At 43.8% G+C, this 27,404-nt stretch overlaps 1 protein-coding gene across 1 annotated transcript; it reads left to right on the top strand.

Moving 5' to 3' along the window:
- On the top strand, positions 1–25,714 carry DEGS1 (delta 4-desaturase, sphingolipid 1). Its single transcript, XM_040351388.1, has 3 exons — positions 1–232; positions 19,999–20,741; positions 25,181–25,714. The coding sequence occupies exons 1-3, from the start codon at positions 151–153 to the stop codon at positions 25,325–25,327; spliced, it is 972 nt and encodes a 323-aa protein (XP_040207322.1). The 5' UTR covers positions 1–150; the 3' UTR covers positions 25,328–25,714.
- Positions 25,715–27,404: the final 1,690 nt, after the last annotated feature.

The following is a 27,404-nucleotide window of genomic DNA, read 5'->3' as shown; positions in this document are numbered from 1 at the left end:
GTCTCTTTAGGCGGGGCGCTTCCAGGCCAGTCATCGCGGGTGTGACGGCTCTCCAGCTTAGTGTGGGCGTGTCGGCGGCGCGAGGTTTTCCAGCTCGGTATAGCGGGACCGCGCACTGTGCGGGCACTCACTCCGACGCAGGCAGCCAACATGGGCAACAAGATGGGCCGGGAGGACTTCGAGTGGGTGTACACCGACCAACCGCATGCCGACCGCAGGAAGGAGATCCTGGGTGAGTGACGGGGAGATTGAGGAGCTTGTCTGAGCTGGGGGCTAGCAGTATGGAACCCTAATATGTCAACATAGAGGGTATGGAACCCCCACATGGCATCATAGAGGGTATGGAACCCCCACATGTCGTCATAGAGGGTATGGAACCCCCACATGTCGTCATAGAGGGTATGGAACCCCCACATGTCATCATAGAGGGTATGGAACCCCCACATGTCATCATAGAGGGTATGGAACCCCCACATGTCATCATAGAGGGTATGGAACCCCCACATGTCATCATAGAGGGTATGGAACCCCCACATGTCATCATAGAGGGTATGGAACCCCCACATGTCATCATAGAGGGTATGGAACCCCCACATGTCATCATAGAGGGTATGGAACCCCCACATGTCATCATAGAGGGTATGGAACCCCCACATGTCATCATAGAGGGCATGGAACCCCCACATGTCAACATAGAGAGTATGGAACCCCCACATGTCATAGAGGGTATGGAACCCCCACATGTCATCATAGAGGGCAGTGGCGGCTGGTGCTCAACATTTTTGGGGGGGCGCAAAGGAAAAAAAAATTGCAGTCTCACTGTGCCCAAACGCAGCCACTGTTACATGCCATCAAATGCAGCCACTGTGCCATCAATGCCATGCCATTAAACGCAGTCACTGTGCCATCAATTCGCACCACTGTGCCATGCCATTAAACGCAGTCACTGTGCCATCCATTGTCACCACTGTGCCATGCCATTAAACGCAGCCACTGTGCCATCCATTGTCACCACTGTGCCATACATTGTCACCACTGTGCCATGCCATTAAACGCAGCCATTGTGCCATACATTGTCACCACTGTGCCATGCCATTAAACGCAGTCACTGTGCCATCCATTGTCACCACTGTGCCATGCCATTAAACGCAGCCAATGTGCCATACATTGTCACCACTGTGCCATGCCATTAAACGCAGCCCCTGTGCCATTCATTGTCACCACTGTGCCATGCCATTAAACGCAGCCACTGTGCCCTTTAATGGTCGCCGTTGTGCCAATTGTCCCCACTTTGCCCTGTAAATTGCGTCCCCCCCCCCCCCGGCCGGCACTTACCTTTACTGGAGTCAGGCATCCACGTCCCACGATGTCTTCTCTCGCCCTCGATGACTGACAGGCGTCTCAGCCAATCAGGTTACAGGTAGCCAGAACCGGCCAACGTGATTGGCTGAGACGCCTGTCATCTTATTCAAGGGGCGTACAGTCTGTGCGCTCCGAGAATAAGCTTCCGGGCTGTATTGGGAAAGCCTATCAGAGCCGTTGGCTTTGATAGACATTTCCCTACAGCCAACCAGCTGGCGTTATTCAGATGGCCGGACATTGAGCGCCGACCATCTGAATAACAGCGGCAGCGGCGAAAATAACATAGATTCGTGCAATGCATGAATCTATGTTATTTCACTCAGTGGCGGTGAGAGCCAGAGGGGGCGGCGCTCCAGCGCCCTCTATGGACGAACCGCCACTGATAGAGGGTATGGAACCCCCACATGTCAACATAGACTGTATGCAGGGCCGATCCGCCCTATAGGCTCAGTATGCAAGCCACTTAGGGCCCCGCAAAGCTGCGAAGGGCCCCCAAATTACTAGAGGCCCCGCCTGGTGAGATGTCATTTCTGCCCCCTCACCCCGCTTCTCAAATCGCTGGCTACATGGGAGAAGAGGTAATAAGTCAGCACCCCCTGCTTCTCAATTTAATGTAAGATGTCATTTCCGACAGCAGAACACCCCCTCCCCCCGCTTCTCAACTGTCTTTAATGTGACATGTCACTGTCGTCAGCGCCCCCCGCTTTTCATTTTTTATGTGCCATGTCATTTTGCTTAGGGCCCCAGGAAGGTCAGGATCGGCACTGACTGTATGGAACCCCCACATGTCATCATAGCCTGTATGGAACCCCCACATGTCATCATAGCCTGTATGGAACCCCCACATGTCATCATAGCCTGTATGGAACCCCCACATGTCATCATAGCCTGTATGGAACCCCCACATGTCGTCATAGACTGTATGGAACCCCCCACATGTCATCATAGACTGTATGGAACCCCCCACATGTCGTCATAGACTGTATGGAACCCCCCCACATGTCGTCATAGACTGTATGGAACCCCCCACATGTCGTCATAGCCTGTATGGAACCCCCACATGTCGTCATAGCCTGTATGGAACCCCCCACATGTCATCATAGCCTGTATGGAACCCCCACATGTCGTCATAGATCATACATGACTGCCCCATACAGACACTGCAAGTAACACTCACATCTCTGACTCCATAGTTCTGTGTGTCAAAGATTCTTACAGGGCATGCTGAGACATGTGGTTCTCTATGAGCTCATCGACATATAGAGGGATTAATAGGAGTTCATCTATGTTCTGCCTCCAAATCTACACATATAGAGGAATACAATTTTTTTATTTATATATTTCTCCTATTCTGTATTGTAATTGTACTGTCCTCCCCCCCCCCCCCCCCCCCCCCCCCCCCCCCTTTACTTTGTCAAGTGCTGCATAAACTGTTGGCACCATATAAATCCTGTTTTATAAAAAAATATATTTCTCTAAAAAAAAAAAAAAAAACACGATAAAATCATTTTGTTAATTGATTTTTTTTTTTTTTTTGGTTTGTATGTGTTTATATAATATGTAGTTCTGCAAGGCATGCTGGGACATGTAGTTGTACAGAGACCAGCCATAGACCCTCCATTTCCAATTGGTAAGCCCTCGTTCACATTGCATGTGACTTTGAAATCACACAAAGCCGCATGTACGTGTGACTTTGAAGACATCTGTGCGGCTTCATGTACAGACGTCTATTCAAGTCACGCCCGAAATCTCCCAAAGTCGTGAAGGAACAATTTGTTTTTTCGAATCGATGTGGCTTTGCGAATTTGGCGTCCCATCGATTTGAACATGGACGTTTCTGACCATGGGATGTGTGACTTGTCATGTGATTTGACCCATCATAGTCACGAGACGAGTCGCTCCTGTGTGAACGAGGGATTAACCCTCTATCAGGAAACAGAACCTGTATAGGGATACCCTGAGGGGTGGATTTACTAGAGACAAATACCGTGCACTCTGCCAGAACGGATGCTCTAATTCTCAGCCGAGCTCAGCGAATGTGAGTGAAGCTTTACTTTGTAAAGAATATCTAATCGGGTGAAAGGATGATAAAAAAAAAAAAAAAAAAAAAAATATTAAAAATGATTTTTGCTTTCACATGATTGGATGATGGAAACCAGCAGAGCTTCACCACATTTCCTAAGCTCTGGGGAAAATGTATACAATTGTACTTGCAAAGTGCACAGTCTGTTTTCCGGCCCCAATGTATTGATGAGAATTGTCCAGGAGGACGGGGCTTATACAGAGGACGGGGCTTATACAGAGGACGGGGCTTATACAGAGGACGGGGCTTATACAGAGGACGGGGCTTATACAGAGGACGGGGCTTATACAGAGGACGGGGCTTATACAGAGGACGGGGCTTATACAGAGGACGGGGCTTATACAGAGGACGGGGCTTATACAGAGGACGGGGCTTATACAGAGGACGGGGCTTATACAGAGGACGGGGCTTATACAGAGGACGGGGCTTATACAGAGGACGGCATTCCTATAGGAGAGTAGAGCTTGTCTATTGTGGAGTAAATTGACACACACTGGGGTCACATGTTGCAGACGAATACATGAGACGTTTCCTTGTACAGTTATCAGTCATGTATTTCACATACAGGATGTGATCGGTAAGGGAGACCGCCTGGATCAGACTTTTTTCAACCTTTCCCCCCTTAGGAGGGGGGGGGGTTGCCCTTGCATTGATGGTCAGTGGGAATAATGCCCCTCTAAAATGTCATGATGCTGGCACCATCCGATGGGGGTCAGTCAACCACAGCACAAGGAACCCCCAGAAACCTGGGTTATATCGAACACCAAGGGGCATGCCCCCCCCCCCCCATGACCAGTAGTGTATGAGGGCATGCCCTCCCCATGACCAGCAGTGTATGAGGGCATTCTTGCCGCCTTGGCCGGCAGTGTATGAGGGCATTCTTGCCGCCTTGGCCGGCAGTGTATGAGGGCATTCTTGCCCTGAGACCCCAATGAATTGATTTTAGCAGGGCTTCCTTGAGACATGAGAATTGTCGGGGTTCTTCAAGGGCTTAAAAGGTTGGAAGAGGCTGATCTAGATGGATGACTGGAGGTGTATTTTATACAACAGTGTTTCTCAACTCCAGTCCTCAAGGCACCCCAACAGGTCGTGTTTTCAGGCTTTCCATTATTTTGCACAGGGGATTTTATCAGTTTCACTGCCTTGGTAATTACCACAGTCCTTTGATCCTGAAGGAAATCCTGAATATATGACCTGTTGGACTGGAGTTGAGAATGGCTGTTCTAGAGGATGGATACACTGTAACGTGTTGTGTCCTCTCCTTGAGATAAGTGGCCACAACTATTGTCTCTATGTATATGACATTTTATATTCTATTATGTTCTAGTGTTTCCTCACTACAAGAATGATCTCTGTATATTTGCTAAAGTTTGTCCCCTCACTCTTCTCCTGTGGATGGTGACTCGCATATCAAGCATTTGTTTGTTCGACTTTAGAAAATCACGTGTGCTCTCGATCATTTATATATAAGCTATTTATCTCCAGGGTCTTTTTGGATTATTTTCTTGGTGTGTGTGTGTGTGTGTGTGTGGGGGGGGGGGTGTTTGTAGATACACTAGAAATGTTGTGTTCGATCCTTGTGTGAGACGGGCAGATCCCTCAGGCCAGCAGAGGCTGCTGCTGCATGTTCTGTCCTAGAAATGGCAAGTTTGCACTTTAGGAGATCAAAGTGTCCAGGCCTTAGTATTTTTACATTGTGGGGGAGGGTTATTTTTTTTTTTTTTCCTTCTTCTTTCACATCTGCATACAGGGGTCTGTCGATCACGCAGGCACATATCTGGAGAGGTATGGGTCTCACCCAAATCCTGAGTCACTGGCATGTGCTTACTGCAAGCCATTCAGTAGATATTTGGAAGGGAATGTTCCTCTATATAGATTCTACATGAAAGAGGATGTAGTGGTGACACACCCATTCTCCTTCGGATACCGTGGTGTGTGTGTTTTTTTTTTTTTTTTTTAACCATATGTTTCACGTGAAAGCTTCCTTTGGGTTTGGTCTGTTGAATCCTGTTAAAAGAGCAGAAAAACGTTGTTTTAATTGCATGTATGTATAGCGTAGTTCTAGCTTAACTATAGTTTTGTGTAGTCATCCTTTAAAGTTGAGTTCCAGTCTTTTTTGTGTCTTAAAGCGGAGGTTCACCCGTACATGACTCTTTTTCCCCTTAGCTTCCTGCTCGTTTTGTCTAGGGGAATCGGCTAGTTGTTTTAAAATATGAGCTGTACTTACCGTTTACGAGATGCATCTTCTCCGCCGCTTCCGGGTATGGGCTGCGGGAGTGGGCGTTCCTATTTTGATTGACAGTCTTCCGTGAGGCTTCCGACGGTCGCATCCATCGCATCACGATTTTCCAAAAGAAGCCGAACGTCGGTGCGCAGTATAGAGCCGCACCGACGTTCGGCTTCTTTCGGCTACTAGTGACGCGATGGATGCGACTGTCGGAAGCCTCTCGGAAGACTGTCAATCAAGAAGGAACGCCCGCTCCCGAACACCCATACCCGGAAGCAACGGAGAAGATGCATCTCAAACGGTAAGTACTGCTCATATTTTAAAACAACTAGCCGATTCCCCTAGACAAAACGAGCAGGAATCTAAGGGGATTTTTTGAAAAAATAGTTTAATGGGTGAACTCCCGCTTTAACCCGTTCATGCCTAAGCCTATTTCTGACATTTGGTTAAAATCCGTATTTTTTGTTAGAAAATTACTTGGAATCCCCAAACATTATATAGATTTTTTTTTTTTTTTGCGGAGAATAAAATATCAGTTGCAATATTTTGTGTCACACGGTATTTGTGTAGCAGTGTTTTAAACGCAACTTTTTTGGGAAAAACACTGTCATGCAATAAAAAAAAAAAACGAAGCGGTAAAGTTAGCCCAATTCTTTACAATTATATATTTTTTTTTTTTTTTTTTATATAATGTGAATGATGTTACGCCAAGTAAATAGATAGCAAACATGTCATGCTTTATAATTGCATGCACTCGTGAAATGGCGACAAACTACGGTACCTAAAAAATCTCCATAGGCGATGCTTTACATTTTTTTTTTTTTTTTTTTTTTTTTTTTTTACGGTTACCAGGTTAGAGTAACAGGAGGGCTAGAATTATTGCTCTCGCTTTGATATTCACGGCGATACCTCACATGTGCGATTTGAACACCATTTACATATGTGGGCGCGACTTCCGTATATGTTTTCCTTTGCTGCGCAAGCTTGCGGGGAGGGTGCGCTATACATTTTTTTTTTTTTTTTTTTTTTTTTGTATATTATTAAATTGTCAAAAAAAATTGATCACTTTTATTGCTGTCACAAGGAATGTAAACATCCCTTGTGACAGTAATAGGTGGTGATGGGTACTCTTTTTATGGAGGAATCCCTCCTTTTGCACTTCAAAGAATTCAGATTGCCGAAAACGGTGATTCTGAATAATGTATATATTTTCAAATCCGCCGCCATTGGCAGCCGAGTAAACTTGGAAGTAAGGTTGTGACTTCACTTCCGTGTTTACATTCAGGAGACGGCTTCGTTCCAGTCTGTGGTTAGGCGCCCGTAGTGGCGCATCGTGGATCGGGTCTCTCGGTGGGACGGAAGGCCCGGTAAGAGTGGCGGGAGGGGGGATGTCCCCTCCTGGATAACAGCTGAGCTGCTTTTAGCCGCATCGGTTGTTATGCCTGGAAAGCCGATTTCCTAAGAAACGATACTGGGATGATGCCTGCAGCTGCGGGCATCATCCTGGTATAACCCCCGAAAGCCGAGGATGCATTTGTCCGTACGTAATTGCAGAAGACTAAAATGGGACTAAATGCCATTTTTAGTCCTAAAACTAAATTGAAATTTGCTGCCAAAATTAACACTGCTCCCAATGTTGCCTATGTCACAGCCATGTTCCATATATTGGGACGAAGGTGGGTCATTCTGGTATTCAACACATCTGGAAGTGGTGAATACTGGAAACTTTGAAGAAGACTTCAGAGTAAGGGTAGAGAACCTGGGGGCCAGCTGTTGTGGATCTACGTTTCCCATGAGGCATTGCAAGGCTGGCAGTCAGAGCCAGATTCCCGACAAGGCCACCGAGGCCAGGCCTCTGGGGGGCAGTGGCGGCGCCGGTTGTAACACACAGCGGGAGACTGCTGTGTCACGGAGTTCACTGTGAAAAGTTTGGGCGCGCTGTGATAAAAGTCCCGCCCTTCTCCTAGACCAGCTCGTGTGATAGAGGCAGTGTTGTGTCTATCACACAAGCTGGTCTAGGAGTAGGGCCGGATTTTTATCACAGCGCGCCCAAAATTTTTACAGTGAGCTCCATGCAGGAGATGACCGATGTGCATAATGCACACACTGACTGGTGAGGCTACATTGTTTGGCACAGTAAGGCTGTAATGATGATGAGGGGGGCTGCAATGAGGGCACAGTAAGGCGGTGTGTTGTCAGATTCTGCTCCCTATCGCAGAATGCTACAGGAAGTGACGTTGCGGCCAACTGTGCATGCACAATGCGTTCCAACCGCAAGTGCGATGCGTTCCAGAAGATTTACGACACTAGCCACCAGTGAACCCATCAGAATATGTCCCTCTCTTCCCCCAGCCCCCCCGCTTCGTCTATGGTTTGTCACTTCAGTGACATATTCTGATGGGTTCACTGGTGGCTAGTGTCGTAAATCTTCTGGAGCGCATGCGCAGTTGGCCGCAACGTCACTTTCGTAGCATTCTGCGATAGGGAATATGACAACACAGCGGCATTGATGGTGAGGGAGGCTGCAATGAGGGCACAGTAAGGCGGCAGTGATGGTGAGGCTGCAATGATGGTGAGATGGCAATGATGGGCATGGGTTGGGGGACTTTGTTTTTTTTTTTTGCTGGGGGGGTGGCATTGAAGGGCCTGGCCTTGAGACGGCAGAGGGAGTAAATCCGGGCCTGCTGCCAGTTACAATTGCTCCCAGAGGCATAATGGGACTTGTAGTTCTGCAACAGCTGGAGGGCCCCTGGTTGCCTACCCCCTGCTTTAGAGCTTGAATGCTTTTAAAGATGAAAGGGGGAGATCTGCTTGAGTGGGAAAATAAAAATCTCAACAAACACGATTGGAGGTCTGTTGGATTCTGTCTGGTCTTAGTTGGTGAAAGTCCTATCTTTCCATGGGACTTTGTCATGTGAGGTGCCTCCTTCTGATACCATTTTCCTCCTCATATGCTCGTCACTCTCCCTTTTTACTTCATTTCCTTGTGGCTTCGGCTTGTTGTGAAAACTGGCTTTGCCTCAGAAAATCTTGCCCTAGGGAACAGCAAATAGAAAAGTACTGCACGTACTTTTCTATTTGTTGTAGATGTGCAACTCTCTACATGTTGTCTGTCCTTCAGATCACTGACTCATTGTAAAAATCCACCTAAAGCTGCCATATTACACAATCCATGTCATTGTGCCATTGTTGGGATAGGGAGACGTAAAGTAAACTTACTCTGCATGGACATGTCACAATATACAGTACATCAAATGTAAAAAAAATTCCAAAAAAAACTCCACCTTCATCATTAAAGCTGTTGTAAACTGCTACAGAGTTTAAAAAAACAAAATGAAGAAATAAACACATGTAAGGCAATGGCATGATGTGCTAGTATGCATCACATACTAGCACATTATAAAAGGACTTGCCTTATAACAAAGCCCTCAAGCTGCTCGCTGTCACCGCTGAGAGGGCTGACATCTTCACTCAGTCTTTTTTCTGGGTTCGAGGGCTCCGGTGCTGTGAGTGGCTGGAGCGGCGATGATGTCACTTCAGTGCGTGGGAATTCTACCGGGCCGTAGCATCTCCTGGTTGTCAGGATTACCAGAACTAGCGTCCCCATTGGAAGAAGATATCCCCATTATTACTTTTCTGAGGACAACCAAATTGTGATTTTTTTATTTACTTTCACTTTTGGTGATAATGGTAAACAAGACGGAGGCAATACAAATGTGACGGGTGTTCTAATCCTTCTCCACTCTATCCAAACCTAAGAATCAATACAAAGGAAATCTGGAGGACTGCACCACTGGAGACACCTTTATTAGATATTGTGCATTTAATCTCAAATATGACTTGATCCAATTAGCGGAGGGAATGACAGCTGGCTAACGCGCTTCGTGCTACCTACTATTGCATATTTGCATTCAGTACGAAATGCGTGAACCAGCTGTTATTTCCTTTATTTTATAGACTATTTCTGATAAAGGTGTTTGGGGCAGACTGACCTGGAACAGTGTTTATTTTGCCTTTTTAGTTTATACTTTAAAAAAAATGTTTGTTGATAAATTTGGGTAATACCTGGGTATACATGTTAATGTCCCCTGTGGCAGTCTAAAGCCTGGTACACGTTGGTGTTAGAGCTGCACGATTCTGGAAAAAATGAGAATCGCGATTCTTTTGCATAAAATGAAGATCACGATTCTCAAAAGAAAAAAATATTTAAAGTGGTAGTAAACCCCGTTTTTTTTTTTTTTTTTTTTTAAACCTACTTGAAAGCCAACCGCATACTAGCTCATTATGAAATACTTACCTTGGAACGAGTCGTAGGGAACTTGCCTGGTCCACGCCGAGGGAGATGTCATCTTGCCTCGACGTGTCTTCTGGGTATCGCCACTCCAGCGCTGTGAGTGGCTGTCGATGTTGTCACGCGCTAGAGACTTCTTGCCAGCAAGGTCTGGCGGCTGCCGGGCCTGTAGCTGAGGATCCCCGCTGCGCATGCACCGTACAGGTTTAGGAGATATTCTTTATACCTACAGGTAAGCCTCATTATAGGCTTACCTGTAGGTAAAAGTGGTATTACAGAGTATACTACCACTTTAAAGTTATTTTCAACACAAAACGGAGCTTATGTGCTTAAATAAAGTATATGTAAATCTGACAGGCTGTTTCCATGTTACATTTTAAAAGCCGCAGCAAACCTGCTGACCTCACATGCTTGCTACTGTGAAAGAACAACTCTGATTTTCACATTTAACTAAATGTGAAAATCAAAGGGTATTCTGTCACGTTGGCAAGCATGTGAGGTTTGTTGCGGCTTTTAAAATTTAACATGGAAACAGTCTGTCAGATTTTCATATACTTTATTTAAGCACATAAGCTCCGTTTTTGTGTTGAAAATAACTGTGAAAGCTATTACTATTGGGTGTAACAAGATGTCTGCTTGCTCCCCTTCTAACTAACATTACTGTACAGGAGTGTGGGGTGGAGCAAGATGGCGACGACGAAACGTCACTTCCTGACCAGACAGCCGCCACCGGGTGTACCAAGATGGCCGCGCTCCGGAGCTAGGCCGAAGCCGGGGACTTTCCTATGGCCGCACCTGAAAATCGCTGGTCATCCGGCGGCCTGGAGATCGTCGGGGGGGTTTGATGAATCGAGATTGCGATTAATTTACGATTAATCATGCAGCTCTAGTTAGTGTGTGTGTTGTTGTTTTTTTTTTTTCCTTTCAACTCAGCAGGCTGAACAAAGAAAAAACTGAAGAGCTCGGGAGGGGCCACTGTACTAACAATCTAATGTTAGTACATCGATCTCCCTTCTGAGCTATTGTGTTCTGACAGGAAGACTACCCATCCCCCCCAGCAACACACTAGTTGGCTTCTGTTGGACCAGCTGCCATACACACGGGACAAATTATACCGTCTGATATTTGGCCCGTGTGTACGACCCATAAAGCATTAGTAAACCCATTCGATTCAATTTCTGCCATAGTAATCCTTGCAAGCTAGTGAACTGGGTGCTCTGTGTGGATGGCTTCCTACCTTCTTCCTTTTAGTGTAATCCTTCATTTTCTGAGCAATGACCTCACCAGCGCATGCGCTCTTAACTACTATTTTTCCAGCAAGCTCTTTGTGATGGAAAAATGGTGTTTACATGCCGGGGCTACACCATTTCCTTTGCTTGGCATCAGCCCGGAGAACCCGCGATACTACTTCCCCATTCAGAAGCAGGTTGGCTCCGATTTGCTAAACTCGGTTGTCATGGTAAATCCGCAACGAAAACAAGGCTTGGGAAATGACTGCGCATGTGGGGCTTTATTGGCCATAGAGCGGGCGTAAAGGTGGGGGAGGGGGGGGCAATTTGGACACGGAAGACAGCAGTTACTATGGCGGCGGCTGCGAACGAGCAGGAACTTTGAAAAAAAATGTTTTTTTTTTTTTTTAAGTTAGAAGCGTTCTAATTGCCGTCCCTATGTGGCGCATTGCTTCACACTAACTACATATATTACCTTATTTGTAATTTGTGACAGAATGATCTGAGTTTACTACAGATGGTCATAGGCCCGTGGGATGACAAACCTTGTCACCTCAGATGTTTTGGAACTACATTTCCCCTGATGCTCATTTTACTCTGCAGTGTAGGTGAGCATCATGGGAAATGTAGTTCCAAAACATCTGAGGTGACAAGGTTTGCCATCACTGCCATAGGCCGTACACTGCCATAACCTGAAGCGATTACCCCCATCCACACATTTGATGTGGATGCAGAAATCTGTCCCGCGGTGTCAATTCTAACAGCCCCCTCATGAGGTACGACTTTTCCTGTGACTTGGGATTGTAAAGGCGCATGACAAGTCGCACAAGTGTGAAAGGGGCCTCAGGCCCCACTTACATCTGCGAATAAAAACGCATAAATAAATGGCACTGCAAAGCATTTTCTGTAGCTCGCACCATACGGGAAGCAGGTTCCCCTTTTTCTTTTTTTCTTTTTTCTGCAAATTGTTAATCCCCCTTGCGGTTCCTCTTCTTCCTTCCTGTCTCGTGAACCGTTTAAGGTCTGCGTTTTGACCCCATCTTTGTCAACTCTGCCTTAGAGTTAGTTATCACCAGGAATGCACGTGATGGCAAATTACGAAACAGGAGGTGAACTGTATGGGTGACCATTGTATGATAGCGGTCCCCCCCCAAAAGAAGTCCCATTTAAACCAGAACTTGCATCTTGCATGCATCTTAAAGTGGAACATCACTCTCCCAATTGACATAGATTATTTTTAATCTTCATGCTGCTTGTATTGGTAAATGTAATTTCATATTTACTTGCGTTTAATCCTTCCCCCCCCCCTCTGATAGTCACATTATATACTGCCCTTAGCTTGGCAGGGTCAGGGCTATGAGTGGGACGAAGCCACAGCTCACGGCCATGGGAGCTGGTAATGTTGCCATAGCTTCATGATTTCAAATCCCAAACAACTAAGATACTCAAACTCTTCTGGAATGCATGGCAGGACGACTGTGATATAGAGCAATAAAAAGCAGAATAGTGTAAAGGACCTTGTAAGCAGATCATACAGAGGGACTGTTTGCTGCAGTCCTGGAACATGCCCAGCAGGGTGACAATGCTACCAAAACATTAGGAGCCTGTTGTGCTGGGAACAAGGAAAAACTGTCCTGATCAAAAAATATAGACAAATCTAATGAATACAAATAAAATGAAACTGAGTTGTACAGAACTAATAAAGATTGATTCATTGTGGCTTGAGAGTAGACAGGATATTCCTGTTCAATCAATGGCCTACAAGTCAGTTTAGTCATTGGCAGAGCTTTTTTTCTCAGAAAATAGGTGCAGGAACTCAACCACGACCCCGTTCAGATTTCACAAACAGTAGAAGGGTCTTAAAGGGGCATTAAATACCAGGATTGCATTACATACAGAGTGCAGAGTTCAGGGGGGTTACACACAGCGTGCAGAGCTGTCACTTGTAAACACAGAAACCAGACTTCTGTGTTTACATGTGATTGTGGTGAGCAGGCACCAAAGGGTCTGAGCCAGAGGTGGTGGAACTCAGTTCCCTCAAGTTCCCCCTGAAAAAAAGCCCTGGTCATTGGGTATAATTAAGCAGGGAAAATGGGATGAAGTTTATGTTGCATTGTTCAATGTCTGTACACACACAATGGTTTACAGTAGTGCTTATTTCTTTAGTACACATATATAGTGCTATCAATTTACGCAGAAAAAATAAAATTAACCACTTAAGCCTAGGACCATTTGGCACTTTTTGCGATTCAGCACTGCGTCGCTTTAACTGAAAATTGCGCGGTCGTGCGACGTGGCTCCCAAACAAAGTTGACGTCCTTTCCCCCCACAAATAGAGCTTTCTTTTGGTGGTATTTGATCACCTTTTGCGGTTTTTAATAAAAATATACATACATACATACATACATACATACATACATACTTTTATTTATTTATTTATTTTTTACTTTTTGCAACGGATCAAAAAACTCAGTTCGGATTGTTCCTTGGATCAGGGTTACGGATCGGATCGTTTTTCGGATCCCCACCATATGTAGTCCCCCACTGTAATGTCCACGTCATCTCCCCCGTCAGCACGCGCCACTCTGGGGAGCTCACCTAGACTGCCGCCTGGTGTACCAAGATGGCCGCCGCTCCAGAGCTAGGCCGTAGCTTTTCCTGTGGATCGCATGGTGTGCCGATCCGAACGCTGCGACCCGTTCGAATCACGGATCAATGAGGATTTGTTGCACCCCTACTTTTTGCTAAAATAAATAAATAAATAAAAAAAAAATATATATATATATATATATATATATATATATATATATATATATATATATATATATATATATATATATATATATATATATATATATATATATATATATATATATATATATATATATATATATATATATATATATATATATATATATATTTCCCTCAGTTTATGCCGATGGGGATTCTACATAATTTTGGGGGGGGGGGGGAATTGCAATAAGCGTTTGATTGGTTTGCGCAAAAGTTATAGCGTCTACAAAATAGGGGATAGTTTTATGCCTTTTTTTTTTTTTTTTAAGGGCTTATAGAGATCAATGTTTTCCACTACAGCCTGCTGAGGGCTGCACATCATATACCAAAGGGCTGCAGGTTGGGCACCAGGAGTATAGAGAATTGAAGGTGATTGGAGTAATGAACATCTATTTTATAACTGGCAGCATACATTGTGTGTTATGTTTATTATATCCTTTATAACCCTGATGACTGAGATCCACAACCAGCCCTTTGATGCCTTGAACCCCAGCAGTCTGTAGTGGAAGCATTGATTGTGAAGGGGGTAATAACAGTGATTACTATTAGCTTCATGTAACATGTCCCCTGTCTTCTAGACCCCATTTACACTAAGACGCCATACACACTATTAGATTTTCTGCAGATTTTTGTCTTCAGATTTACCAAAACCATGTAGTGCAAGGATCTGCCTGATTGCATACAAATTGAAACTCTTAAAGCGGTTGTATAGCCCCAATTTTTTTTATTTTTATTCACCTGTAAGGCAAAAGGCATAATGAGCTAGTGTTCACCGCATAGTGGCTCATTATGAAATGCTTACCTTGAAACAAAGCGTCGGTAACTCACCTGGTCCACGCCGAGGTAGCTGACATATTGCCTCAGCGTGTCTTCCAGGTATCGTGGCTCCAGCGCTGTGAGTGGCTGGAGCCACAATGTAGTCACTCCCACGCATGCGCGTGGGAGACTTCTTTCCGGCAAGGTCCGCCATCTGCCAGGCCTTCAGCTGAGAATCCCCTGTGCGCATGCAGCGGCTTATTGCAAGGGGAATATCTCCTAAACCGTAAAGGTTTGGTGTGTGTGTGTGTGTGTGTGTGTGTGTGTACATGCATGCATGCATGCATACATACATACATACATACATACATACATACATACATACATACATACATACATACATACATACATACATACACACAAATGACTCTCTACAACAACTTTAAGGTTTGACCTCATATTTGGTTTTGATAAATCTGAAGACAAAAATCTAAGGGTGTATGGTGTCTAAGATACACAATGACAAGCATCGCACATATCTGTGTTTTTTTTTTTTTTTTTTTTTTTTATTGGCCTAAAAAAAATGGTCTGTTTTTATACATGCTTCACGTATAGAGCAGCCTGTTCATTGCATTGTGCTGCCCTACACAGAACGCACGCAGCAAAGTAGCATGTGCGTGCTGCTTTTTTATTTTGTTTTATTCCTTTTTACATTAAAATGCCACTATATACCTTTTTGGCTGACCTGTATGCCACGGTCAGTGATTAACTACACAGTTTATCCAGTGCTGAAAGTTCAGGAAGGAGGTGATTTCCACTACAGCCTGTATACACGCCCATATGTGTGATGCCACTATCATGTGACCTGGCTAGCTCTGAGAAGTAATTATTCTCTCCTGTATAAGCCGCCACTGAGCAAGTGCAGGTCGGCTACCCTGCCTGTGTTAGCTGGCCTTCCCCAGACAGTGCAGGAGGGGGAGGATCTATGCATACAGGATAAAACAGCCTTCTTACACAATGCAGAGGATTAACCCCTTAAGTTCCACAGTGAGCATGCTATGCTGCATATACAGACTGATTTTCCTGTTGTGGGTTTTGTAACACTCATGCAGCCTCATTGCTTTCTGAAGCATGACTCTTATTCTGTGACCATCATTTTCTCTAATATGTCTTTAGTCTGACTGTCCTCTCTAGCAAATGCATACACTGAGTGCTATGTGCTGCACTTAGGTGATGTCATTGGCCGCAGTTGAGACCCCCTTTACCTTGTAAATTGACAACCACTGCATTGATACAGGGGCCTCAACCTATATGGCCCATGACATCACCAGAAAGCAACACATGGTTCAGTATATGCAGTTCTACAGAGGACAGTCGGGCTCTGTGGAAGACTAGAGAAGATGACGGTTGGTGACTGGGCATGCTGGTGGTTTGGTTATAGACTTGCTGTCCAGCAGCCATTCTCAGCCAGAGTTCCATGGATTTCTAGGGATTGCTAAGGGTTCCTTGTAGAAATGCACCAAGATTGGCGCCTAAACAGAACGGCTGAAAATGGTGTTATCGGTAAGAGAAAGTTGCCGATAATGGCACCGAAAACTGGGGTAGGTTGAGAAAAGCTGCAGCCAAGCTGTTCCCAGCAGGTCATGTTATATGAAATCCACCTCCATGCAGCGAGTCTTGCTCGGTTCTGTGTACATGTCTGTGTGTGTTGTCAGATGGGTTCTGTGTACATGTCTGTGTGTGTTGTCAGATGGGTTCTGTGTACATGTCTGTGTGTGTTGTCAGATGGGTTCTGTGTACATGTCTGTGTGTGTTGTCAGATGGGTTCTGTGTACATGTCTGTGTGTGTTGTCAGATGGGTTCTGTGTACATGTCTGTGTTGTCAGATGGGTTCTGTGTGTGTGTGTGTGTGTGTGTGTGTGTGTGTGTGTGTGTGTGTGTGTTGTCTGATGGGTTCTGTGTGTGTGTGTGTGTGTTGTCTGATGGGTTCTGTGTACGTGTGTGTGTGTGTGTGTGTGTGTGTGTGTGTGTGTGTGTGTGTGTGTGGTCTGATGGGTTCTGTGTACATGTCTGTGTGTGTGTGTTGTCTGATGGGTTCTGTGTACATGTCTGTGTGTGTGTTGTCTGATGGGTTCTGTGTACATGTCTGTGTGTGTGTTGTCTGATGGGTTCTGTGTACATGTGTGTGTGTGTGTGTGTGTGTGTGTGTGTTGTCAGATGGGTTCTGTGTGTGTGTGTGTGTGTGTGTGTGGTCTGATGGGTTCTGTGTACATGTGTGTGTGTGTGTGTGGTCTGATGGGTTCTGTGTACATGTGTGTGTGTGTGTGTGTTGTCTGATGGGTTCTGTGTACATGTCTGTGTGTGTGTGTGTGTGTGTGTGTTGTCTGATGGGTTCTGTGTACATGTCTGTGTGTGTGTTGTCTGATGGGTTCTGTGTACATGTCTGTGTTGTCTGATGGGTTCTGTGTACATGTCGGTGTTGTCTGATGGGTTCTGTGTACATGTCGGTGTTGTCTGATGGGTTCTGTGTACATGTCTGTGTTGTCTGATGGGTTCTGTGTACATGTCTGTGTTGTCTGATGGGTTCTGTGTACATGTCTGTGTTGTCTGATGGGTTCTGTGTACATGTGTGTGTGTGTGTGTGTGTGTGTGTGTGTGTGTCTGTCTGTCTGTGTTGTCAGATGGGTTCTGTGTACGTGTGTGTGTGTGTGTGTGTGTGTTGTCAGATGGGTTCTGTGTACGTGTGTGTGTGTGTGTGTGTGTGTGTGTGTGTGTGTGTGTGTTGTCAGATGGGGTCTGTGTACATGTCTGTCTGTCTGTGTGTGTGTGTGTGTGTGTGTGTGTGTGTGTGTGTGTGTGTGTGTTGTCAGATGGGTTCTGTGTACATGTCTGTGTGTGTTGTCAGATAGGTTCTGCTGTTTCTGATGAGGGACACACACGGGATGCAAGCAGCTGTGTTTATATTACCTGACCGCTCTCCACCTTCACCATTGCCTGCCAGGTGATGAAATGTGACAGCTCAGCATATTAACTCTGCAGTATCTCAAGCACAGATGCATTTATTTAGGGGCACAACATGGACTCCACCCTCTACAAAGTGTTTCAAAATGAACTTAAAACTTGTTATTTTAAAGCTATTTTTAATTTGATGGGCACTTGTTACCCCATAATCTTTGGTTGTGTGTGTGTCTGGTTTTTTTTTTATTTTTTTTGCGTTGAAGAATGTGTGTGCATGGAATGAATTTTAAGCCTGGTACACATAGTAAGCCCAGCAGGCTGAATGAAGCAAACAAAAACTGAGTAGCTCATGGGGAGGTCTCTGTACTAACTATTCAATGTTTGTACAGTGATATAGAATGGGGTGTTTTCCGCGCCAAATGACAATTAAATAAAGTGCGGTGTGCACATAGACCACAATATGGTGAGTGGTTATAGAAAATATAAATGCAAATTAAAAGCTGCTCCTCGGGTTGCAGGGGTGAACTGTGAACGTATTATATATGTGAATGAGGGCGCTAAGGTTCAACGTGTGAACAAAAAATTATAGACTTGTGAATGCGATTCACCTGGAGGGTGGATCGATAGATATAAGTGGGATGAACCACTAGGGGTGTGCAAGAAAATTTAAAAAAAAATGTGCGGTGGATATGAGTTTCAACACAGAATAATTGGTATTATAACGCAACCAGACAACAGCAATAAATCATAAATACAATGTCACAATAGTGTCACATGGGTGATATAACCATGTGAAAAAGAGTTCATAAAGAACTCTTTTTCACATGGTTATATCATAACCATGATATCATAAAGCACAGACTATGCGCAGGCGCCGTGAAGCGCCAAGTCCTATTTTGGCTATTTCCGGAGAAGCGTGACGTGCCATAGCCGGCAATCATCCTCCCTCTTGATAGGAACGCCCATTCCCCGCGGGGAGTCGGAATCTTCTATAGAGGATTGCACAGTGAGTACCGGGCTAAAAAAAAATCAATACAGGCATACGGTAGCTCACGCTACTATGCCTAATTTAATGCTATAAAAAAAATAAATAATGTTTTATTAGGGTGAACCACCGCTTTAAATTCTGAGTCTTTTTAATAATTGTAAACCACGAGTACATAGAAGTGGTTATGGAAGGGTCACCAATGCTATAAAAAAAAGTACAAAACTTGCTGGTATACCTCTTAATAAATAAAAAATCCCCCAAATAATGACCTCTTATACTTAAAGTGGATGTAAACCCACTCTCATCCTTTCTGAACTACTGCCATAGTGCTGATCTATAAGGATATAGATGCCTCCTGCATGTATCCTTACCTGTCAAATATCTCCCCTCTGTCTGTTATAATAACTGAAAAACTGCAGATTCTGTGGGTGGGTCTGTTGTCCGGAGCTCGGTGGGTGGAGTCGTGATGTTGGACTCCCCGCCCTCCTCTACACTCCCCTTGTCAACATGCATTTTCTTCTATGTATTTCTTACACTAAATTCTGCTATGATCACTAACATCCAGTCATAACCAAGAAAAGTCACCACATGACTTCAGAAATGGAGTGGGGGTGGGAATTAAAAAAAAAAAATGCCTGTGTCAGGCTCATGCATGAGATATGTAAATCACCTGTCACTCACAGCAAGGGGGAAGAATATCACTGAAAAAATATAAGAGGATTGCTCAGAGCTGGATTAACTCTTTGTGGCAAGACTGGGCACAGAGGATAGGAAATCTAATACTCTACATTGTGACAGCAAAAAAAAAAAACATTTTTGGGTTTACATCACCTTTTCTTATTGCTTGCTAAGTTGTATTTTGAGAAAGGGGGAGCCTGTGCCCGCACACAGCCTAGTCTTTTCCCTAAATAGCTTCCTTTACCTTAGTACAGTCCTCCTTCACTTACCTCATCCTTCCATTTTGCTTTTAAATGTCCTTATTTCTTCTGAGAAATGCTCACTTCCTGTTCTTCTGTCTGTAACTCCACACAGTAATGCAAGGCTTTCTCCCTGGTGTGGAGTGTCGTGCTCGCCCCCCCCCCCCCCCCCTTGGACTACAGGAGAGTCAGGACGGTCTCTACGTTGCAGATAGAGAAAGGAGCTGTGTGTTAGTGGGCGTCCTAACTCTCCTGTAGTCCAAGGGAAAATCGTACCTTTACAACCCTTTTAAGTTTTGGATTGTTTGCCATCAATAACGTTTTTTTTTTTTATAATTTTGTCAAGACTAACGGAACACCACAACCTAATTCTTTATTTGTTTTCCATTTCTAGCAAAGTATCCTGAGATAAAGAGGCTTATGAAACCAGATTACAACCTGTTATGGATTGTGTCGCTGATGGTGCTCGCACAGTTTCTAGCTTTTTACCTGGTGAAGGATCTGGAATGGAAGTGGCTCATGTTCTGGACCTACGTGCTGGGAAGCTGCATCAGCCACTCCATGACCCTGGCCATCCATGAGATCTCTCACAATTGCGCCTTCGGAAACAGCAAAGCCATGTGGAACCGGTGCTTTGGAATGTTTGCCAATTTGCCGATCGGCCTCCCTTACTCGATCTCCTTCAAGAGGTACCATATGGATCACCATCGCTACCTGGGGGGTGATGGCATTGATGTAGACATTCCCACGGACTTTGAAGGCTGGTTTTTCTGTACCTCTCTGCGGAAGCTTGTGTGGATCATCCTACAACCACTCTTCTATACCATTAGGCCCCTCTGCATCAACCCCAAACCTGTCTCCCGTCTGGAATTAATCAATTTGGTGATTCAGTTTTCTTTTGATGCTCTAATTTACTACTTCTTGGGGATTAAATCTGTGGTGTACATGCTGGTGGGCTCCATACTTGGTCTTGGACTTCATCCAATTTCGGGACACTTTATAGCCGAGCATTACATGTTTATGAAGGGCCATGAGACCTACTCCTACTATGGGCCCTTAAACTACCTAACTTTTAATGTTGGATACCACAATGAGCACCACGACTTCCCCAGTGTTCCCGGAAAGAACCTGCCACTGGTAAGTTGTTTTTATTTATTTAGTTTTGGTTTGTTTTTTCCAGGGTTGTCCCGATACCGAGTATTTGCGAGAGTACTCGTACTCCCGCAAATACCCCCGATACTAAAATAGAATACTGCCCCCCCCCCCCCCCGCCGCCTATACGCGGGGGGAGTGTCTATACGCGGCGGGGATACAGCTATTCAAACGAAAGCTGTTCCCCGCATGCTGATTAACGGCGGCACGTGCGGCATCCAGGTATGGGGGACATGGCTGTAATGTGGGGGGACGCGGCTGCATTATGTGGGGGGACGCGGCTGCATTATGTGGGGGGACGCGGCTGCATTTGGGGACACATTTAAAAAAAAGTATCGGTACTTGTACTCGGTCCTAAAAAAGTGGTATCGGGACAACCCTAGTTTTTTCCTTTCTTTTACAGGATCTAAATTGTTTTGGGTGTTTTCAGAACACCACTGGGTTAGTTTTGCATTTACAATAATAACATAACTCAGCGCCTGAGCTTTTGTAATGCAGAAATAAGCCAGAACTCTTCTTTGGGGATTTACAGTAAAACCTTGGTTTTAAGAGTAACTTGGTTTGAGATTAACTTGGTTTGAGAGCGTTTTGCAAGACAAGCAACTTTTTTTAAATGCATTTTGACTTGATATAAGAGTAGAGTCATGTCACAACTGATTATAAAAGAGAAGAGGCGCCTCTAAGTGTAGCAATATGGTTACATTAAATGAAGGTGCAACATTTAGGGGAAAATGAGAATCGCAATTCTTTTGCATTAAATGAAGATCACGATTCTCAAAAAAAAAAAAATATTTAAGGTTATTTTCAAGACAAAACAGAGTTTGTGCTTGAATACAGTATATGTAAATCTGACAGACTGTTTACATGTTAAATCAAGATTGCGATCATTTCGCAATTATTTGTGCAGCTCTATTATGCAGGTAAGGACCTTGCCCCTTTTTGTGCGACGTGGCTCCCAAACAAAATTGGCTTTCTTTCTTTTGGTGGTATTCGATCACCTCTGCGGTTTTTATTTTTTGCGCTATAAACAAAAATAGTTACAATTTTGAAAAAAAAAATGCAATATATTTAACTTTTTTGCTATAATCAATATCCCCCATATATATATATATATATATATATATGTGTGTATATGTATATATGTATGTGTGTATGTGTATATGTATATATGTGTATATGTGTGTGAAGTGAACTCCTGCGCTGTCTAGAGTGAGGGGACAATTGAAAAGTGGGGATACTGCTGCAAATAAAAAAGAGGTCTACCTCGATAGACAAAAAGTGATAATTGTAACAAGTGAAATATTTGCGCTGTAAAGTGTTATACAAATTAATGTGTGTGTGCATATAACCACATACATATACAAGTACAAAAAATGGGTGGGGAAAGTCCAAAAAAGGGGGAGTGACACTAATATACCAGTAAACAATATTGTTGAATAGTCATTAATCGAGGGCACAGTGCTGAAGAGGTCCAGGTACAACAAAATCCAACCATGTAGGGGTGCAGTTCATCAATACTTTATCCAATCAATAACGTTGTGAAGTGAAAAATGTTGAAAAACACAACAACAATAAAAAAAAAAAAAAAAATATATAAAAATAGAAATAAAAATAAATATAAAAATAAGAATAAGGGTCAAAGTATTTCAGAAGAAGGAGGCCTTGTATCCAAAAAGGGTGAAAGATAGAGAGTGAGCCGTAACCAAGATCTCATATATGCACCTCTAGTGATCCCAGCAGCTCACCTCTAATCTGGCAAGCTGGATTAAATCAGCCTGATCCTGATGGGTGTGGTCCGTTGTTGAATATCACATACGGGTCTCCATAAAGTGTATTACATGAAAAAGTAAAAGGAGTAGAAACCAAATGGTGTGATAACGTCACAGAGAGGGATAGCAATGTCTTCTGATTTAAACCAGTGGAGATGCACTCACATGTGGGTAAAAAAACTGGGGCTCTTATCCACGAACGCCGAGCTCGTCAGTCCCTCCTTCCTCTCCCTTACTGATTCTCCAGGGTTAGGAGTCCCGTGTCCCCAATGGTTCACGAGTCGACTCTTGTTATGTATGAGGATCTCGGTGGTGTATGTGGGGTAAGAGAGAAGGACAAGCCTGATCGTGTGATATCATCAACAATAAACAAAAACCCCCCAGGAATGCCCAGGTAGTAATGCACTCACATGAACAATATAACATAAAAGACCTTCCTCCACGAGTGCGGACTCGCAATAAATCTGTGCCTCCAACACTTCCCCTCTATCTGTGGCTCAGTCCGGACACTCAGATGTGGCAGTCATACATGGGGGGAAGTGGAATGGACAACCACAGCGTAGCCCAGTCAGACGTGAAAAGTTTATTATAAAAGCACTTAAAAACTCACATTTAAAATATTGTTGATGATATCACACGATCAGGCTTGTCCTTCTCTCTTACCCCACATACACCACCGAGATCCTCATACATAACAAGAGCCGACTCGTGAACCATTGGGGACACGGGACTCCTAACCCTGGAGAATCAGTAAGGGAGAGGAAGGAGGGACTGACGAGCTCGGCGTTCGTGGATAAGAGCCCCATTTTTTTTACCCACATGTGAGTGCATCTCCACTGGTTTAAATCAGAAGACATTGCTATCCCTCTCTGTGACGTTATCACACCATTTGGTTTCTACTCCTTTTACTTTTTCATGTAATACACTTTATGGAGACCCGTATGTGATATTCAACAACGGACCACACCCATCAGGATCAGGCTGATTTAATCCAGCTTGCCAGATTAGAGGTGAGCTGCTGGGATCACTAGAGGTGCATATATGAGATCTTGGTTACGGCTCACTCTCTATCTTTCACCCTTTTTGGATACAAGGCCTCCTTCTTCTGAAATACTTTGACCCTTATTCTTATTTTTATATATTTTTATTTCTATTTTTATATATATATTTTTTTTTTTTTTTTTTATTGTTGTTGTGTTTTTCAACATTTTTCACTTCACAACGTTATTGATTGGATAAAGTATTGATGAACTGCACCCCTACATGGTTGGATTTTGTTGTACCTGGACCTCTTCAGCACTGTGCCCTCGATTAATGACTATTCAACAATATTGTTTACTGGTATATTAGTGTCACTCCCCCTTTTTTGGACTTTCCCCACCCATTTTTTGTACTTGTATATGTATGTGGTTATATGCACACACACATTAATTTGTATAACACTTTACAGCGCAAATATTTCACTTGTTACATATATATATATATATATATATATATATATATATATATATATATATATATATATATATATATATATATATATATATATATATATATATATATATATATATATATATATATATATATATATATATATATATATATATATATATATATATATATATATATATTCTCAGTTTCAAAATGGGGGATAGTTTTATGGCATTTTTTACAATATTTTTTTATTTTATTTATTTTTTTACTACTAATGGCAGCGATCAGTTTTTAAAAAAAAAAATTGTGACTGCGACATTATGTTGGACACTATAAAAATGCACTGATTACTGTGAAAATTACACTGGCAGTGAAGGGGTTAACCAAGAGGGGTGTGTAGGGGTTAAGTGTGCCCTAACGGAGTGTTCTTACTGTGGGGGGGCGTGGCTGTGCATGTGACGTCATTGATCGTCGTTCCCTAACACAGGGAACAGACTATCAGTGACTTCCACACTAGGAAGCAGGGGGAGAGGATTGTTTACACCTACCTCTCCCCGTTCTTCCTCTCTGTGACCCGATCGCGGGACACTGGCGGCAATCGGGTCCGCTGTTACCGCAGGGACAGTCACTGAGTAGAGGACCGGGTCGTGCGACCCACGGCTGGGCTTTTAAAGGGGACGTACATGTACGCCCTTGTGCCCAGCCGTTCCATTTTGGCAACGTATATCGTCATGCGGCGGTCCTCAAGTGTTTAAGGAGGGATTTTTTTTTTGTACAGGTGTCTGTCAGAAAATCTCATGCTCTTCCTGTTCTGGTGACGGCTCGAAATTTTGGGTTTTCCCTCACCATTTTTTTTTTTATTTTTTTTTTTATTTTTTTTTTTTTTTTTTTTAAATAGTCACCACCAGGACAAATGGGGTGAATTTCTTCAGCTTGGGGACAAAGGAAGAAAAGCCCATCAAGTATTTTAACCCCTTACCACTTTATCCAAGAACGAGATACACGCTTATCTTTGCTCTGAGCACTTGGGAACCTTTTGAGATGATGTATAAAATGTTTTATTCTGGTGATAATTGCTGCTTTCTTGTTCATTCCAAGTCTTTGTACTGTGTGGCTGGAAGGGCGCACAGTTTGTCCTGCTGTGATCTTTATTGACTCTGAGCTTTTAGTCTACATTTATTTATTCTTACAATGTCACCTTGTCCTTTCTCCTCTCTACAGGTGCGGAAAATAGCGAAGGAATATTACGACCCCCTCCCACAGTACACGTCCTGGGTAAAAGTTCTCTATGACTTCATAATGGACGATACGCTCAGCCCATACTCCCGCGTCAAGAGGGAATTGAAGGGAGAGGTCAAGCAGGAGTAATGTGTGGACCAATGAGACTCTTAAGCTCTTGCTCAGGGGGCTTGTTTATGTCTTAGCTGCAGGAATATGGGTTTCCCGTGCAAGCCTGACATCTGGAGCTTCTGGGCTTAGGTTTTTACACTCCGAATGCTTCTCTTATTTTTTTATGAACTAGCGATACACATTTCTTGTCCTTTTCTTTCGAGCGTAAGCGTACATGGGTAAAGAGGAAGCTGTAGGCTGCCATTCTGTCCCTCCTGAAAATGCCAGTTGGGTCACGATCTTCACCACTTGGGTTACAGAACAACCAAGAAGAGAGAAGAACCAATTGAGTGTTTTAAAGGGGTTGTAAAGGTTTGTTTTTTATTTTCTAAATGGGTTCCTTTAAAGTGGATGTAAACCCAAAAATGTTTTATTTATTTTTTGATGTCACAATGTAGAGAATAAGATTTCCTATCATCTGTGCCCAGTCTTGCCACGCAGAGTTAATCCAGCTCTGAGCAATCCACTTTTATTGTTCTAAATAAAAAGTCCTTTCCGTCCCCCTTGCTTCGAGTGACAGGGTTTTTTCATATCTCGTGCACTAGCTTGGACACATGCACATTCCTGGATGTTTATCATAATACGGGGGGTAATCCACAGTTCATTGTGAGGGGGTAATGTATGTCACTCGACGCAAGGGGACGGAAAGGACTTTTTATTTAGACAGGTTTTTATCTGGAAGTCTGTTTTTTTTCACTGAACAATAAAAGAGGATTGCTCAGAGCTGGATTAACTCTGTGTGTCAAGACTGGGCACAGATTATAGAAAATCGTATTCTCTACATTGTTTACATCCACTTTAAGCTAGTGCATTGTTGCTTCACTTACCTTTTTTCCTTCGATTTCTTTGTTTTTTCTTTGTCTGAATTTCTCACTTCCTGTTCCTCAGTATAGGTTGGGTGGGGCACTGCAGCGGTAAATTTCGGCTTAATTCCTGGAGTTCAGGTTTAAGTAGCTGCCCATGTATGAGTCAATGGTCTAGACATGCTTCGATAAAAGACAATATTTATATAACGCTACTGGCATCTAAGTAACCATGATGTAATCCTTTTGAATTGCTCTTGGTATAGGCACCATGTACGTACTTGGAAAAGAACTATGTAATCTGCAGCAACCAACTATATTTTTCTACACGCGGAGACCTCTGTTATCAAAGGGACAAAAAAAGAAGTCAGTCTTGTGCCCGGCTATCTGTGTCTGCACTCATAAAGTGGCATGAACTGTCATGTTCATTGGAGCGCCCTAATCTTATCAGCTGTGTTCTCATTCACCCCTCTGCCATGTCTGAGGCTTTACAACCCTCTGTACAGCACATCCAATAACTTCCTTAACGGGTGTCGTCGTGCTTTGAAGTGAAAGTCAAAGGAAACGTTCACCTGATTGGCTGGGACTCCTAGAACTGCTTTGGACTTTGCCCCTTAAACTCCCTCTAAGTAGGGTTATGTTGTAGCAGAATGGTTGGGTAGATATTCATTTTTTCCCCAGTAAGAAAAGTCGGTTACTATGAAGGATAACTGTCGCCCAATGGCTCATGTCGAAAACCTTTTGCAAGCCTAAAGGATTGGCCCACCAAATGTTGGTTCAGGCCGTGGTGGGAATAGGATCCTTCATTTTCTGGCTTCTTAGTTGGGACTGCCTTAAATTTCTGTAGTCTTGCTGCTTTCTAGTATGTGTGGGGGGAAAAAAAGAAAGATTGAGACGCCATTTTTTTTTTTTATATTGTTGGCATCCCAAGAATGGATCTACTTTTGACAAATTGGATAATTTTATATGTTTCTCTAAAATGTCCAGTTGTTTGGTCTCGTTCACAATCCATATTGTCAAATGCATAGAACACCATACAACACCCCCCCCCCCCCCCCCCCCCCCAGTAGTCTCAAGGTCTCTATTTGGGAGGCTCTGCTTGTCCTTGGTTTTTTGAATCACAAGGCTGTTTTTTTCTCACAAAGAAGTCTACTGCTTCCAGATTGGTCAGTTTGCTGTGATTAGATGGCAGTTCACTTGGGCCCATTTCACACCATGGCAGGAGGCGTGGCGCTATACCGTCAGAATTGCTG

Source organism: Rana temporaria, chromosome 4 (genome assembly GCF_905171775.1).
Source record: "Rana temporaria chromosome 4, aRanTem1.1, whole genome shotgun sequence".
Classification (NCBI taxonomy): domain Eukaryota; kingdom Metazoa; phylum Chordata; class Amphibia; order Anura; family Ranidae; genus Rana; species Rana temporaria.
The sequence above is the reverse complement of the archived record's forward strand: the minus strand, read 5'-3'. Positions and strand labels throughout refer to the sequence as shown.

What these genes read in the sequence shown, in the direction of transcription:
- DEGS1 (XM_040351388.1), top strand. Translation starts at nt 151, where the DNA reads ATGGGCAACAAGATGGGCCGGGAGGACTTCGAGTGGGTGTACACCGAC. An exon ending in CCGCAGGAAGGAGATCCTGG is followed by an intron (nt 233 to 19,998) that starts GTGAGTGACGGG and finishes TTCCATTTCTAG; the next exon opens with CAAAGTATCCTGAGATAAAG. An exon ending in CCGGAAAGAACCTGCCACTG is followed by an intron (nt 20,742 to 25,180) that starts GTAAGTTGTTTT and finishes TCCTCTCTACAG; the next exon opens with GTGCGGAAAATAGCGAAGGA.